Source organism: Strix uralensis, chromosome Z, assembly GCF_047716275.1.
Source record: "Strix uralensis isolate ZFMK-TIS-50842 chromosome Z, bStrUra1, whole genome shotgun sequence".
NCBI lineage: Eukaryota > Metazoa > Chordata > Aves > Strigiformes > Strigidae > Strix > Strix uralensis.
In genome coordinates this window covers 31,286,496-31,304,961 of record NC_134012.1, presented here as the reverse complement: position 1 = coordinate 31,304,961, position 18,466 = coordinate 31,286,496, and the positions used below count along the sequence as shown (strand labels likewise).

The 18,466-nt window shown below is 35.3% G+C and overlaps 1 protein-coding gene across 19 annotated transcripts in view; it reads right to left on the bottom strand.

Annotated features, from left to right (window-relative positions):
- KDM4C (lysine demethylase 4C) overlaps nucleotides 1–18,466 on the bottom strand; it is a 275,507-nt gene that overhangs the window by 102,893 nt on the left and 154,148 nt on the right. For 16 of the 19 annotated variants that reach the window (XR_012627265.1, XR_012627266.1, XR_012627267.1 and 13 more), the window contains 3 exons: nucleotides 2,777–2,958; nucleotides 1,693–1,909; nucleotides 676–752 (listed from right to left, as the gene is read on the bottom strand). Coding sequence is in view for 12 of the 19 variants with exons in the window: in XM_074857256.1 (XP_074713357.1) it covers nucleotides 676–752; nucleotides 1,693–1,909; nucleotides 2,777–2,958 (476 nt within the window). In the remaining 7 variants the exon portion in view is untranslated. Of the gene's footprint in view, nucleotides 1–675; nucleotides 753–1,692; nucleotides 1,910–2,776; nucleotides 2,959–15,019; nucleotides 15,126–15,719; nucleotides 15,851–18,466 lie in introns of those variants that run through there. The other 3 variants (XR_012627271.1, XR_012627270.1, XM_074857269.1) reach the window with 3 other exon arrangements.

Here is an 18,466-nt window from a genome sequence, read left to right as displayed (position 1 = left end):
CTTACTACAAAATAGCATTAACAAATTACAAGACTGAATTTTGTTTTACTATTTTTGACTGATTTTTGATGTCAAAAAATATACTACACAAATAGATTGGTGAAATGTAAATTTAAATTTTTTTTAAATGAATGTACGTTTAGGGATTCTATTAATTGCTTGTCTATTTATTCCTTGCTGTATAAAACTATATTATACTTTTTAAAAAAAGAAAATAAGCTTCACAAGGGTAATCTTTTTCTGCTTACACAGCGCAGTAAACCTTAAATGCTATACAAGAACAATTTCATTCTTGACTGTAATTTATTATTCTCTTTCCACTTCTCTATCTCCCAGCTGCCCACACATACATACCAGAAGTCTAAAATATTTGGACAAAAATCTCATTTTTTTCTCTATGTGCATTTAATTTTTTCAGTTTTCCCTTGAACAACTATATTCTGTTAGCCAATCCTTTTCTTGAGAGTATAAACTTACTCCAAGTTTGTCTATCAAAATGTTATTACATTTTATATTGAAATCTAATCACATTTTACAAATAATTTTTCTCCAGCAAGTGTGTGTTCAGAAAAATTATACAGGCTACATTTCACATGCAATCGTGCATGTGCTGCTTTTTTTTTTTTTTACTTAATCTCTAATGTATTAGATAACTAAGCAACATGTGAAACTTACGGCTCTCCAGGCTTCTTTTCTGCATCGAGAACACAACCATTCATTATGGATTTCATGAGGAAAAACACCATAGCAACCTAGAATAAGAGAGATGGACTGATTAATATATTCTGCGTTTCTATCTGTGATGTCATACAATTCAACTGTATATAAACACTAGTAAAAGACATCTCTAACCAACAAGACTTTTTCAATCTAGACTTACTGCTAATTCCATAGTCTACAAAATATACAAATTAGACACATAGACACTCTTTCCAAAACTCAAACAAAACCCAAAAATCACCAAACAAAAAAAACCCACTAAACCAAACCAAAAATCAAAACAAACTAAAAAAACCCCACCCACCCACCCCCAAAAAAAACCCCAGAGGATTTCTTACTTTCTGTCAGTTCAATAGCAAATCACCAAATCTCCCTGCAGTCAAAATGTACAATTTGAATTCATGTACTGACATTTATTCTATGCAATTATATGCACTTCCATGTAAGAATTTCACATGGACTTCTTAGAGTTAACTACTCAAGTCCTAATGTCTGTAGAATATACTGCAGAAAATCCATGCATTCATCAGTCACAGAAGTAAAAAAGAATGCAAGGTGAATAAAATTGCTTCATACCTAAAGTCAATATCAATATTCACAAGTCCTCAAATCCAGCAGGATTTCACCATGCCTACTTAATAAGGATATACTAACATCACACAGTGGTTTAAAATATGAGAAGTAAAAGAGGAATTTAATAGTTCAGAATTGAAACAAGAATCAGAAGTTTGTGATTATTGGAAGTTTACAGAAGAGTTTATTCTTCACTGTTTTCACAGCAATCATTAACAAGTAATAGAAAATGTAACATAGTTGTTTTTTTTTTTAAATTAGCCAGTGATTGAAGAATTACATATGGAAGGGTTCTTCAAGTACTTTTAAAGACATACTAGAAGCCTAGCTAACTATTATTTATCAATAAAACAAAATTTGAAGCTACATTTCTGCCAACTGAACAACTATTTTATTTACTTGCATGAATCCGTACACAACACTTTGCACAGGAAATCAGAAGACTTGTTCCATCTTCTTCAATTAAGGCATTTGATGGATAGTTTTCAGTGTTTTCTTCGCTATAAATAAAACACATCTCTGGAATAAGAGGTTTAGTCTTTTCATTTTCAGCTATCAGTGTTTCTGCTGAGTTTGCTTCCCTGAAAGCAGGACTTGCTTCATCATGATTGTCTGGCTGGAAAATAAACAAAATTTATATTTAAGTAAAAGAAAGGACAGATTTACTTGATCTTCCTTTTGACAATGATGAAATCACTTCTCCCCTCCCAGCTCTTGCACTAACAATATAACAATTTTATGAGAAAATTAACTGCTGCTAGGTATTTATCACAGTCATTCTATAGTTCCTTGATTGTTCAGATAACTGTGAAATCTAGAATAGCACTCAGCCTGCAAACTAGTTTTATGCAGCAGTGTTCAATGATATTGTACCTCTGTCTCCCCTTGAGTCCTTTAACTGGGTCCAGTGCAATAAAAGTTTTCTTCCTAGTTACCATGCTGGGGAGATGCCAGTTTAGCAGCTTCAGAATTAGTACTGTAGTATTACAGCAGCATTTTTAGCTGGCATTTGATACAGGAATTCCACAAGCCAGTATCAAACAACGCTCTGCATTAGGCTGTTTCTGTGGGAATATTATTCCTGACAAGGCCTAAATACTGTGAAAACACTTACTTCTTCAACACTGTAAGAAGCAGATATAGAAAAGGCTCCAATAAAAAGCATTGGAAGATGGACATATAAGGAAATAGCTAAAAGATAAAAACCTATGTGGATTCGCCACCTTGGAAAGTGTAATTTCAAGGGCAAACACACATACACTAACACCAACCCTACATAAACCGTAATAGAAGGCATACACTATTTGCAACCAAGAATAAATGCAAGTGAACAGAGTATCAGTTCTAATCTTAACAACAGTGAGTTTATTTACTTCTCATACAAGTCAAATGCCTAAGTTTACTTTATTTCTAATTTATTGGAAATAAAGTAGCTGGGCAGCTATGCCACACTTCAAGATGAAGCTGTTAGGATCTTGCTTACCTTGTAGTACGGCATGAGAAGAGTGCAAATGGCACAGTGTGGTTCTTTTTGTGCACAAGCTGCATTGTATTCTTTTTCAGCATTGAAATTGGGTATTCTTGTCTGCCAAAGGTCGACCAGAGGCCTGGCCCATGTCTCTGTCTCTTGATCTTTCTCTTCAATTAAGACAGTCTCAGGCAGTTCTTAAAGAAAACAAACAATTGGTTACACTATAGTCCTGGAATGAAGACAAACAACAATGATTTTGTCATGTGTGCTAACGATGAAGATAAAACAATGCTATAAGAAGTCTGAACACAAATTCACATTTGTGTGAACACAAATGCAGAAGTCTAAAAGAATTATGCATCAGGACAAAAACACAAAGAAGTGCTTCGACAGGTGTCATGAGCTGACTGCTCCACATAGAGCATAAGAAAGTACACCACCAGTTCATCTGTTTACAATCTGTATTCATATCCACAACATTACATCTCACTCCCCCATTCCTTAATTCCTCCAACCTCTACCCCCTACACCTCCACGCACTCTGCCCTAAATTCCTTACGGATGGAATATGTTACATCCTGCCAAGCAACACCAGACAAATCACTCTGTTCACTTGGAATGACACCTCTCAACTCTTGATGGAAACTGACACTCATTTTCCAAAGGGAAAAAGAGACACGTTATAGCCAGGGAGTAATGGGGAACAATCAGATTTAAGATGTAACTGGACACGCATGCTGGATCCCATTACAGGAAAAATTATTTGGTAATATCAGTGATCTGTTCTGGATGTTGTAAAAGTCTGATTTACTTATTAGCAGTGTTTCCATGCAGGACTCCATAAAGCTGACTTTATGAAACTGAAAGCCTCTAAAGAAACTGGGAAATAAAATCAGACAGAAACTCAACAAGAAATAGCTTATTAAATATAAGTAATCTAAAAATGTAGTAATTTGTTATTGAGAAAGATGCAGAAAAGGGCAAGCTGTGAAAAGGAGACTGAGTGTAAAACCCATGCCCCAGTGAAATCAGTAACATAATTAATGATCCAATTGTTAACACCAGAATTTCAGCCTAGTCACATGTTTGAGCTGGTTGGAAGACTCAAGGTATCTTCAGAGGCAGAGGCCATCTGCAAAATATGCAGATTATGAGGAGGGAAATGTCTTTTCATTCTAAAAAGGAGAGCACTGCTGACAGGAGATGTCAACTATATTTTTCTGAATTGGGTCCTTACACACTGCTCTGAATAATGATGAGGTCTATGGTTCAGTTTATTCAAGTGGACAGTGCCTATCAAATCTTTCATGATCAATGAGAAGGCATGTAGGTGTCAATTACAGTAATTAAAATAATGTGAATGTGGGAAGGAAAATGTGGAAAGTTTTTGAATAGAACTTTGAATAGAACAAAAAAGGCCTGTAGAATACAGTCATTTTCTAATGATGTATTTAAGAAAAAATGTTTCTTTCAGAAGAAGAAACAACAGAGAAATGTTTAATGAAGTACATTAAGCTGAATCATCACATTCCTTCAGCCTGTGATTGCCTTCATCCACTTTATGAAACAGTAGAGGCTTTATGGGTCTCCTCCTATGACAAATTGTCATGCATTGCTACAAAAGCGCTATGAAGTCAATAGCATTTTTATCAGTGTTGAATAAAATATGGATTAAAACATTTGTTTACAAGCAAGCCAAATGTAGCAAAAACAAAAATATATCCTGCATATGAATTTTACTCCATTTTTATAGTTACTCAAAAGAACTAATATCAGTTCAATAAATATTTTCCAATAATCCAGGTAGAAGGACAAATACAAAACATTTGCAAACATCTGTCACCAAGATGATATTTAACAGCAGAGCTTTATGGTGAATAACATAGTTGCAAAAGAATAGCAGTGAAGAACTAGCTGAACACAAGGAAGAGATGAAGATACAAAATTTCAGCATCACTTTTATAGTTTTCTGAATTACTTTTTTTTTTCCAGTTAAAAGCTTAACTAAGCTTTTAGTTAAAAACATTCTGTCCAATCATATTTTTTGCATTGCTTGCAATTTTCTAGAACTGTAAAATAAATAGCTCTAAAATCTATGCCTCTAATTCCATTTCTATGTATTTAAATTTTCCCTTACAGAACAGTCTCACAAGTGGCTTCATTTTTGCTAATTTATTTTCCAAATCCTTTATTTTCTTTCAGGAGCTTATACTGCCAACGTTTTAAATATTTTTATTACAGTTGTGACCTCACAGAGAATTCAGGGCTTCATTGTGCCTTATGAAGAAAACAAAGAGGAACACAAAATTTGTTGTGAAGGTTTGTAACTTACATCTTCCATATCTATTATCCAGTTTGATACTGATGTCCTTTCATTGCACCACTCCTTATCACTGCTGAATAATTCTCCCATGCGGGTTGAAGTCTTCACCCTGAAACTCAGCCTATTATGCTCCTTTCTAGACAAAAATCTATCTTCGGATTTCTAGTCCTGGAATCAATCCTAGAACGATAGTTCTAGTTCTCTCACATCGTACTCTGGTTTCCCACTGCCTCCAGCACATTGCTGAGTTCATGACCACATTGGTTCTGCTTTTGATGAGAACAATATTTATATCTTAATTACATATAAATTCCACAATTTCAGTTCCCTCTTGTGTGATCTTTACAAATCCTTTCCAGAGTGAGGGAGTGAAAAGCATGCACGAGCCAAGAATAAACCTGGCAGCACTCTTACAACATTTTGTTGCTTTCAAGAGCTTTGTATTTATTTTCAAACCTCATTCCAAATGAAGCCAGGGACAAAGTGTCATATGCAGATGTACCAGACTGTATCTTCCACAACCTCCAAAAAATGTAATACCTTTTAAATAAATTTATTTTCTCCATTACGTTTAGAGCAACTTCTTCCAGCTAGTTATTGACTAGAAGCAAACCCTCCTCGTTTGCCTCTGATCTCCGATATCTCTAATTATGCATTCGATCTCCTTTGAGGTACGACTGTGTCCTGGTTTAACCAGGATAGGGTTAAGTTTCCCCAGCAGTGGGGGGGGAAGCTCTAGCCGGGTTATTCAGATACCATGCGGACGTCACATCCTGGCAGGTCACATTTTCCTGGCGCGGGAGCGCGGTGCACTCGTGGTTTTGTACGTCGTGCTTCTCACTGCTGTATTTGGTAGCTATTTTGCTCTGTTCACTGCTATCACTATTACTGTTATTGTTGTTGTTTGTTGTGTTGCTATTGCACTGTTGTATTAAACCTTTCCTTATTTCAGTCTTGGGGCTTTGTATTTCACTCCCTTTGTGGGGGAGGGGCAGCAGCCGCGTGGTCTCAGACCCCGGCAGGGGCTAAACCACAACAGACTGCCTTCTCAATGCTCCTTACTGCAGTCTCTTAGTCTCTTTGCATGAACTATGGCACCCAAGCTCTCTGATGTGATCCTCCTGCATATTACACCCTGCAATCTCTCACTCTTCTCCATCATAACAAGACCAGAAGCACAGCCAGTAAAGGAAAAATAGCCATCCTTTCAGAGGGAGACTAGCTAAGCCAGTACTTCTTAAAAGAATGTTACACTAACAGTATACAAAATTAAGAATAGACAGAATAGATGTTCTTAAGGAATATAAGCTTTGTCTAATCTTCTGTTATCACTACAGCATGCCTTGTGAATTTCAGTCCTCTTCAAGAATTTCTTAGGCAACCCTGAGCATTCACTCATCCACACACCGAAATAATAAAATATCAAAAGAAACCAATATTAAAAAAGTTACACAGTACATGACTCCCATTACAGAATACGACAACATTGTTGTCACCAGGTAGAATATGCAATCTTCCATGTAAATATTCTACATCAGTTGAACATGGGCAGTTTCACTTCGTGTGTTTTTTCCAAGGTGCACCAGTATTTCCAGGTCAGCCTCTCAGATAGTCCAGGTGGAGTTACCTTCCCGGTTTCCACAAAGTCAGAGAAGTTATGTATCATGGAAAAAATCTGATAATTTAGTTATCCAAAACAGGCAGGGAAATAAGAAACAGTTCTCCAAGTGTTTGAGAGAGTATATAATCATTTGATGTAACAAACACTGCCGTCTTGGCACAGTTTATAGCCTTTCTTCACTTGTGCATTTGATAATTCCAAAGCACTATTTACGTCCCAAAAAAACTTGGAAAACTTGAGGGTTTTACAGAAATTTTCTTTTCTATTTATCCAGTACTTCTCTCTTCCTCTTATTCACTTTAATGACTCCTTTCATTACTTACTACATAACTGAAGAGCAAACAGTGACTTAGCCTAAAATAAATTTATTTTCCTGACTCATATTGGTATGTGTGGTTTCAGGGTAGACATTCAGGTCCCTCAGGTGAGTTCAGTGTTTTTTGACCAGATACGTCTTATGAGAAGTATGGAAGTGCCCAGCATCTTTGTATGCTTCTATGCAATGGTATAAAGGACATAAGGCAACTGCAACCTCCAGTTGCCTCCATTCAAAATCCACCTTAACTGAGGATTCTCAAAGTAAGAATGGAGAACAATTTGTGGTGTTCATATTGACTGAAAAATCTCAGAAGCTCCATTGTCATAAGCAGGCATACTTTCTACTTCAACTATGTATCAGTGCCATTTCCCAGTACTCATGCAAAAACGATGGTAGAAGCATCAGTTCCCAAAGTGAAAGAGATTCAAACGTTGCCCACCAAAAATCACACATCTGCTTTACGTGACCAGTACATAATGTTTCATGAAGCACTATGAACATGATATTTCACTAAAAACATTGGCATTTTTCTGGAAGAGCTTGAGAATATTGTCTCAGTTCTGGTAGAGCAAGTTTTGATGAACAGTCACTTATGCAACGCTGCCAATCAACAATACTCTACGATATGTGCCACTATTCAGGCAAACCTGCTTCACAATAAACTGGCCTCTCTCTAAAAGCAGCTACCAATGGCCCAAGACAGACAATCCAAAGGATTCAGGTCAGCCAATGCAGTTATATGAAACACAATATATGCCTTTGGAGAGCATTTGTTTTGTACAACACATGGAGCTAGGAAATCTATCTGGACTTCTATGTCTGCTGTAACCTGGATCAAATCACTGACACTTCCTCATTGTTCACTGCCAGTAAGTGCATGAATAGGAATAGGACTCTGTAGAGGTGTGTAGCAGAATTCCTTGGTGAGAACTCTGATGTGTCATTTGCTTTTTTCAGCTTTTCAAATGAAACTTACATTTCAAATTAAGAACTAATCAAGACAAAAGTGAATAATGCATTGTTGATATTCTTTGGTAAAGAAATGTCAAATCCACTTAACAGGATACATCTTGCTGTCAAAGATAATAAGAGAAAATACAGGAGTTGAACCTGTTAGCCATGACAACGAAATTCAATATACATTTGCAGTTCACTTGACAGCATTGTTCAAGAGATTGCAAACTCTCATGCATAACACATAGACACACTGACAAATACTCAAAGAACCATCTTTAAAGCCTTCAATTGATCTATTCCTGTTGTTTAATCTCCATCTGAATCATAACACTCTACTTTAGATGTAGTAATTATTCCCATAGCAACAAATATTGTAACAAAAATTGAGGCCATCACATCAGCTACAAAAATAAATATCTCTTTACCAGAACACCTTCTCACACAACACCATGTTCAAGTGCAAATGTTAGGCTTAACCTGAAATACAGGTGCTTCTTACAGGAATTTAGAATTGCTTAACAATGCAACAGAAATGTTTATCTGATTCACTTTCTTACAGTCAAGCTCACTCTTTTTCCTAAGACCATTTGTCTCTGAAGGACTTCAGCAGATAAGACACCATGCTCAGAGGCTGACTATATAAAGATGTATGTGCTCACTCCCTAGTTGGAAGTGAAACTATGAGAAGAACCATCCAGCATGATTTCTCAGGATGTATTAAAATTCTGTAACTATAAAAATACAGTATAGGGTTTCTTTAACCGCAAAAATGAAAACACTCTGGTTACCACATGAAGCCTTTATTATTTGGAAAGTGTCATGCCTGAGAAATTATATGAAATAAAAATTAAATATTCTACACTAAAATAAACCATTTTTACATTAAAAAGGACTGTCTACACAATAACTTGCACCATGTAAAAACTCAAACTAAATTTTTAAAAGAATATTTAAAAAATGGGACATATAAAAACGTCCTTTATAGGATGTATAAAAAAGAAAAAGAAAAGACTTGTACTTGCACCACTGGAAACATCTACATAGACACGACCCCAACTCATAGCTGAGGCAGAAAAATCACAGTTGGGAAACAAAACTAAATATAGTAGAACTTCTACAACCTCTCATCCTTCTAAAGTTCAAAACAAGACTGCAAGTATACATTATAAAATAAACTCTAATTTCAAAACAGCCCCTACCTTTGCAGCTATTTTTATTAAACATCACATCACCCTTGTGTAATGAACAAAAGCCATAGGGACCTTCTCAGATTTGATCCATTAACAAAGATATGCTATTCAAAGGAAACAAATGTGAAATTATCATTCAGAGTTTCAAGAATTCCCTGATGCCAGAGAAAGAAATAAAAAAACCAAGATAATCTGATCTTTAAACAACTCAAAGGACCTCCATGCTCAATTAATATGTTCTAAAACAGAATAAGAAATCTTGGGCATCCCGTATGTGAAAGAGGAGCTATTATTAAGCAGACATTCCTTCATTCCAAAAATCTCCTTGATGATGGAGGTATATTTTGTATTTAAATCAGGGCACTGTTCCTCTATTTTACACTTTAACGTTCCATGCATCACGTGACTGATCAACAAACCCCTGAAACTGAAGAAGGCTCAGAGTACATGCGCAAGGGCTCTGTGCTTTTGAATCTCAGCAAGAATCTAGGGAGTGACTGCCCATAGCTGTTGCAAAGGAAGCTGAATTTATCTCAATATAAAGGCGAACAGAGGGTGTTTTTTCATTAGCTGGGTGGATTGGCTGCTTGTGTAAATGTTTTTCCCTGAGTCAATGCAAATGTCTTCCTGAACCAGCCAGATCAGAATATGGGAACTGTATGTATGGCTCAGTTCAACACAGAGTATAGAAACTGAACATTGAACAAAATTAACTTTGAAAAGAGCAACAGGTTTGAGCTGACTTCAATCCATGTATTCCTTCCCAGCAAACTGTGACACCCAGCATCATGACAGCGAGCATACACAGACCAGTGATGGGAATCACATTCATATTATGATCCAACTGTTATTACAATTGCTATATTGTGCTTGTATTGTGATTTCAGTACATTGCTGTATCACTCTGCTAATGCAAAATCCTGTGTAACGTCAAATATATTGCAGTAAATTTGGTATTAAATACTAAATACTTCTTGTGTGAGACATCTAAAAGAACCCAGCCAGAGAGTATAGGACTCTGGCACAAGGAATACAGAATTCAGTTTTTTAGTACTGGTACTTAAATTCTATTTACAAGTAAAAAGACTGACTTGAGTTCTGCTCGTGTTAGGCATTACAATTTAGAGCAGCCACAAATTTCCTGTATAAGATGTAAACCTTCAAAGTTGGAGCACACATTTAAATCAAGTTCAAAGACCCTTTACTGGATACACTCAGACTATATAACCTACTTGGATTCAAACACCTTATCAATATATATATCAAATATATCACTGATTTTGGTATGCTTTGATAATAACTACGTGAAGCGGCCTTCACACAACAAGAGTGACATTTCTGCCACTTAGAGCCTCCCAAGGAGAGCTTATCATGCAAGTCTTTTAGTATGCACATTTTTTAAAAAATACTATTATATGAATGAAGCCTGTTTCTTGTAACTTCTGTTATGTTTCTGGCTGTGACTGTATCACATATTCACAGTGAAGCCTAAAATGGATCAATACCAGCCTCAAAAAAAAGTATTAATGGGATGATGTAAGGATATTCCTATGCATTTAAAAACATCTCCTTACTGCCACCCCTAACAGTGGACACCAATCTCAATTCTCCATGAACCACCAGGGCATTTTTGCTTCAATGCAAGTATAATGCTTTGTCATAATATTACTTTACCAGATACAATTCATAATGAGGTTAAATATTTTGTTTCCTAAGGGGATAGAGCAAGTTCTCTTTTCTCCAAAAGAAAAGCAGAAACACTTGATGAGCCAATTAATTGCTTTAAATAAATGCAAACCAGTTGGTATAAACTTTACAGTATCATATAATAATTCAGCCATAGTAGTACTAATACTCTTAAGGTGATTAGTAATGCCAAACTCCATACTAGTTCCTGCTATCATATTTGTACCTGAAACGAACATTTATATAGGATTAATTAATCTCAGTAATGTAATTTTGGATAAGCCACTTCTCATTAATGTGATTATTTATATTCATCTGTATTCCTTTACATATTTAAGAAACGTGAAACAATTCATTAAAACAAACTGCGTAGACAAAAAGAAAATTATAGCCCACAATCTGTTTTGGTACAAAGGAAACTCCTTCTATAACAAAGTACTTATAAACAGTTACTGTGCTGCTTTCCAAGTGGGTGAGTGAATGAAACAAATGTTTTCACAAATGTTATGGGTTTAATAGTTTGTGGCAAACTTGCTCCAACATTCAAAACTACTGCTTTGAATGGTTTTTGCTTACTAAGTTAAACTCAAATTCTCAGACGGAAAACATTTGGGCCATTTGCAGAATGGGCTGTTGCCAGTATTTGCTGATTTAACCCAGCAGATGTGAAAAGCCATGGATGCTAATACAGTACAATTTGCTTTTGCCAATCTCAACAATGATTTTGCTGCTTGGGGTTATGTTCCACTGATGTTTCCTGGCTTTGTACAGCAGCATCCTCTGCTATGAAGAGCATAGCAGCATCTGTTATTTTTCAGGTAGTTGAGCATAATCTCAGCCCTGGGAGGCATTATCTATAGTTTCAAATGTCCTGGAGGAAATAATAATAATTAAAAAAAGAAGTCAGTCAGAGAAAGAGACTTGCAACCTCAAAACTTTACTGCTCCTGCAGTATATCAGCAAACCCTGTTTCAGAAATTGTGTTTCTTTTTTTCAGTAATGAAAGCCATAGGTTTCATACCAAATATGAAAAAGTAAACTTTTTAATTTCTAATACTGTACAAAAAAATTAATTTCTTGTACAGTACTGTACAGTAACAGTAGTGCAATGTACAAATTTTTGATTAGAGTCTAATTGCTGAATTATCAATTAATACTTCAGTTTTCATAAAAATTGTATGTAAAGATAGCCACACTGAATCAGAACTCCAGAGGCTAAGCCTAAAAGCTCCTGGATTAAATAAGGTTTAGTTCACAAAAGAAACTAATAGGGTGCTTTATTAAAAAAAGTAAAATATCAAAAAAGTGTAACATCAGTTGTAGCAGATCTCAAAACGTTTTGAAAGGTCAGAAATATTCTGAGTTCAAAAATTTTTACAAAGACAATTTGACAGAATTGAAAGATGTATCTAGGTACTGGGATTCTTTGATTTTTCTTGAGCATATCATTAGATTCCAGTAATGAAATTCACATTCATTTTGTGATTGAACTGTATTGCAATTGCTATACCTTGCTAAATGTAATTTGTACTTGTACTGTGATTGAACTGTATATTACAATTGCTACACTCTGCTAAACATCATTTGTACTTTCACTGTGATTTAAGTGCATTGCCGTATCACTCTGCCAAATCGAAATCCCATGTTAACTTCAACTAATCTCAAATAAGAAAATTTTGGTTTATTCATTAAGCCCTCCACACATGAAGTATCTAAAAGAACCTGGTCAGAGTGTGTTAACTGGCATAGTTGGCAATATATTCCTGAGGGTGAGCGGTACTCATTAAAGAAGTAATGATTACTTTGGCAAAAACTTGCTTTCTGATTTGGTGTTAGTCACAGATAAGAAACTAGTGGAGAACACCTGCATTGTGATTAAGAACAGGTAGTGAGTAATAAGACTGTGTGCAGACAGGACCACTACCGTATAAAAGAGGAGATAGAATTATTATAAATACTAGCAAAGGCTGGAAAAATCTCACCAGTAACTTTGAAAAGGAGGGATGAGAAAACCATAACCAGGATTTTTCACGGACAGCAGAACAAAGCACTGATCCCACTGATATTAGGATGAATTTGAAAAATTGAAAGGTTCTAACAAGTTGAAGAAAGGAGAGAAAAAGCAGGGCTTCGGAGGCTGCTGGGTATTTACTTCTCAGTAGCAGTGCAGAAGTTAGAAGAGGAGAAATGAACACATACCATGCTAGAACAAGAAAAAGAAACAGTTATAAAAGATAACATAATGCAATGTACACAGAATCAAAGTAAGTTCTTAGACTTAAAGTTGCAGCCTCAAATCACATATGATGTCCATACACGTAGGGATCATTTACTATGGTCTACTGAAATAGACCTCATGCAAGTAATGGCCACCACATACACCAAGGACAATGAATGATCAAAAGATATCTGGTTTCATACCGATCCTTTTCAGGGTGAAGATTCAGGTGACTCTTGAGAAGAAAGTATTATGAAATTGTTTGCTCTCATGGCCAAACAAAATGAACAAAGAAAGTAATAGGCCTGAACCAGTTGCAACCCACATATTCCTTCCCAGAGACTGGAAACATCCAGCATTGTGACAGTGAGCATATTATTAGACGCCGGTAATGAAATCCACATTTGTATTATGACTGAATTATACATTAAAATTGCTACACTCCTCTAAACGTAGATTGTACTTATATTGTAATTTAAGTGCACACTGTATCACGCTGCTAAACAAAAACACATGTAACTTGAAATGACTTCAAGTAAGTAAATCTTCTATTACGCACTGAATTTTCCATATGTCGAATATCTGAGTGGACCCTGTCAGACTGTACTGGACCTCAACTTTTTCCTCTAACAAATGGCAAAGCAACTAAAATGTATATGATTTACATTGCTATGTTGCTGATAAACTAACTTTGAGAAAGCCCTGAGGACTCATGGTGTGGAGAATCAGTTTACATTTACATAATTTGCAAAAATAGTTTTACAGGACTGTAGTGTTGACATTTTTTTTAAACTACCATTTTTAGTTTGCTTACTAATTCTTGCAACAAAATAATTCTCTACTTCAATCACTGGACCATAAAAGTACCGAATAAACATAAAGGGTAAATATTGATCTTTCATCAGCTGAATTACCTAAATAGCTGCGCAACTTTTTTGTGAATACGGAATTGAGCCCTAATAGTTAAGGCTCAAATTGTCAAAGAGGTCTACTTATTCTGGCTACCTAACCTGAAGCACAAGCAACAAATTCTTACTGATACTAAAAAACATGAACTATCTAGTGACTCCAGAAATACATACTTATCATGTCCAAAAACCAAGCTCAAAGGTCATCCACTGATCAACTGTATTTAAAATGTGGACATGAGGCCATAGAAAGGAAGGTGTTTTATATCTGTAAGAACTGCCAACACGAAATATGTATAGCATATTTGTGTTATAATTTCCATTTTATATGTATGTACATTATAGCAATTCCAGAAATTTCACCCGTCTTTACACTGTGTAAGTTTAAAGAATAGCCACTGTATTTATAATTTAGTTCAAAGAGGCATCTCATCAAAATCGAAACAGAAACAAAAGAAAATCTGATGGAATTTACTGCATAGCCTATCAGCAAAATAACAGAGCTGTCAGACTACAAGTGAAAGACTGGCAGATACCTGCTCTCTTGAAAAGATTTAATTCAGAGCACTGTAAAAGACATTACCAGCTGCTTTCTCCATTCCATTCCCCCACAAATTTTTTACAATTTTTAATGAACAAAACTTTTGCTTTGCAATCCAAATCAAATTGCTTGCGGTCACTGTACTCATCAGCTAGAGATTTGATCAACAGCTAAAATTAGACTGGAATTTTTAGGAACTGCTAATTGCCATCCACATACACACTTACTGATTTTCTAATGAATCACCATAGTTTGCCATTTAGTTTTAAGAGCTTACTAAAGCTCATTTAAGCTAACCAACGCCAAATGTAGAGTAGGTATTTCAATTTAGAGTTATTTCACATAATTAAGGATTACTTAAACCTGAAAGTCTGATCATGTATCTCTTTATCCCAGTGTTTGGTACATATGATGTCAACAATGTAAAATTATTCTATTATAAATGATTCAATGAAATACACACAGTTCTGTACAGAAAAGACAAAAACATTATTTAATTCTTCCTCTTTATTTAAAATTAGTATCTCGTGAACATCTGGAAACTTAAGGGATTACCCCTAAAATCAGCTCTAGAGTGGTACCCACTGTTGTCAATTACCTGTTGGAGTTAAACACGCATCATATTAGCATTGTAAAAATATTAGCATAGTAGGCTTTTCCTTCTCAATTTTCTTTCTGTCTTTTAAGAATGTTCCAAGCTAGCACACAATCTAATACTTACTGTTTTCTAAAACACTCTACAAAACTCATCCAACCTACTTGTCACTATATGCATCTGTATAAAAGTGGAAAAATACAGAAAACTTCCTCCCAATCTTCAGACATCTCTTGCCTATTAATAAAAAGGGTCACTGAGATATGACAGAATTCTTTGGTACTTCTTCCTTACTCTAGAAATTAAAATGTATCTTGACTGACCATACTGCTAAGTACTATACAGTCAAATAAATATCCAAGTACTATGCTGTTAGAGTGTTTTAGAACCATTACAGAGCAGACTCACCAACATACTCTCATTTTATGCTACTCTAGGGATAAAAAACAGTACCAAGTGGGGAAAACATATTTTATGGTTATTTTATCTCTCTCAAGTAGCACAAATCTAACCTATGTCAATATACCATTCCAGCATAAGTGCCTCTGGGCAAAACACAAGTGAAATTTTGAGGAACCAGGTTACTTGAATGCTTACAGTTAACATTGTGCTGAAGTTCTCCACTGAACCAAGACTTCAAGTAGTTACTTAACTTCATAAATTAAGTATGGAAGATGCAAATCAGAAAGACTCAATCACAAGTCCAAATTCACATGACAAATCATTGCCTGAATTGGAATTATAAATTAATAGCTTCAGGCTACAGTTCCTGCAGATCATTAAAACAAATATCCCATAAACACCCCATACACTAGACAACAGTTGCATTCAAACTCCCTCAAGGATCAATTTTTTAGGTTTACACACACTTCTCAGCCAAGAAAAAGCATTTAGTAAAACATCATTGGCATTAAAATCAAGTCACTTCCAATACTGATGGTTTACAAAGCAGCTTCAGATTTTGACAAAGGCAATGATAACTCTACAGACTAGATTTTTTTTACTTTGAAAAAAAAAAAATTACTACCATGATATCTTGGAACTAGGATAATTCATTAGGCAATCCTCTGTACACAGGGAACTAATATTTGTTAAATGCAAGTCATACATTTTATGTGTTTTCTTCAGACTGTAATTACAGAAATAGAAGCTCAATTCCAGAAGATAACCTCACAGAAGAGACATCTGTTTCCTTTGCAAATGTTTGCCTACCAACTCCATAGCTACCCTTGAGAAGGCTACTGAGAGGCTGCACTAATGCAGCAGGAAATCCATTTCCATTTTGGCATACTCGATAATGAGAAATTATACATGCCTCTATATCTAAGACTGTAGTTCTATCCACTCCTTTAAGAGGTAAAATATATTTTAAAGCTAAGAAAGCTGTGCAATTAATGTTGTAACGTTCATCTAGAGGACAATGAGTCTTAATGCTCACTCCATATAACACTGTCCAGCAAATGAGGCATAAATGTTAGAGGAACCAGTTTGTATTTCCCTCTTGAATCAAAATAATGGCTGCTCTTAGATGCTGGCATTTGCAGAGGTCCGCTCAAAGGCAGATAAGCACTGCTTTTGAAAGATGTCAAGGGACAGGGCTGCCAGTGGAAATAATCAGAGTTGTATGTTCTTGCCATTTCTGGAGATCAGCTGCTAGCCCACAAGGCTGACAAGAGTACTGGACATTCAGGAAAAGCTTGACCTTTCAACACCTTCCGTTCCTAAATACCTACAGAATATTCTACCTCAATTTTGTAGTCTTTGAGTCTTCAGGTTATCACATACTACATAAATGCTAGAATTTTTTATTAGTTATGGCAATCAAATCTTGAAAATTGAATCTAAACAAATCAGAAACTGTGTAGGTACCAGAGGAAAGGAGAGAAAACACATTTTTCTAGCATAGTGATACTGTTGCAAGTGGTAGATAGTGCAGGTCTCTTCCAATGCTAGATGATGAAGTATGAAAAATACAAATTCTGTACTTGATTAACACACTCACACAAGAGCAAAGTATTTTTAAAGACGTAAAACTCCATTCAAAAAACAGATCAATACAGCATGGGAGTGAAAGCAATACTACAAATACTAATACTAATGTGGAAAAAACCCCCGTGCCTCTATCAATTGGTTAACAAATTCTTCTCTACTTCCTAAGCAATACCAGAAAAAAGTTAACATTTATTTCTGAAATAGGTAAGAATCTTCAAACAGAATCTAGCATTTTAAGCTCTGAAGCACAGGAATCATAATTGCATCTTCAAGTGTAAATTTCCTCTATTTCAGCATGCTTAACCCATTTATGACATTACTGAACATGTCTTATATGGCTTGATTACTAGTATCAGAACAAGGTCATCTCACAGGATGCTGACAGTGAACATAAAAACCAAAGAAGCTTATTTTATGTTATAGCAGAAGGAAAACTACAAATGTAAAAGTAGCAATTTTCACTATTCAAACTCTTGTAAAAGCCACTCTTTCTAATCACAATAGTTTTATCCCTGTTTCCTTATTCTACAAAGTTACAGAAGCAAAATGACTTTGAACTTCTGAATCATATTTAAAACACTAAAAACTGTGTACAAATACACCCATACTGAATTCAATCTATACACTATTATTATATCATTTAGGGAAATAGGAAATTTTAGTCAACTTGAATCTAAAAACAGTTTCTAATGTTGCATGCCCAAATATTGCTGGAAAGAAATCTCTGGGACCAATCAATGTGCATCCAAAGTCAGTATGCTTGCTCCTTCTGCTGAATTTGCTTTTTTATTGCTTAAGTGAGCAGAAATATAACTGCAATAAGTACAAAAGAATAATGTTACTACAAGCCAATATGCCGCATTGAGCATAAGACCAAGGTTCATTATGTAAAAATTATTAGTATTTTGACTGTGACATACAGCTCAAACTGTACTGCTGCACTTATTTTTCTAAACTGGCAGCCTGACTATAATTTCTGGGATTGATTCCCCAGTTCCCAGTATTTCTCATTGCTCAGTCCTTTAGGCATTAATTCCACAAAAGCAATCATAAAGGAGATTCAGAAGTCAGACATACATAGGGAAAAGCTTCAGGGAGAGTTGAAAAAAAAAATTAACACCCATAGACCACAAAGAAACAATTAACCCAATCATTTTTCTGTCGAAGAAACATTCAGATCATAAAGAAACATCCACATAAAGAAGCATACACAGTGATAAAAAGAAGACAAAAACTCAATGTCCAAACAACCCCGTACAAAAAAAATGGATTTCTGCCGAAGGACTCTGTATTAACAGCAAATCCAGAAAGTCTCTAGTAAAATTTAAGCATGCTGTCGAGTATGATAGTAT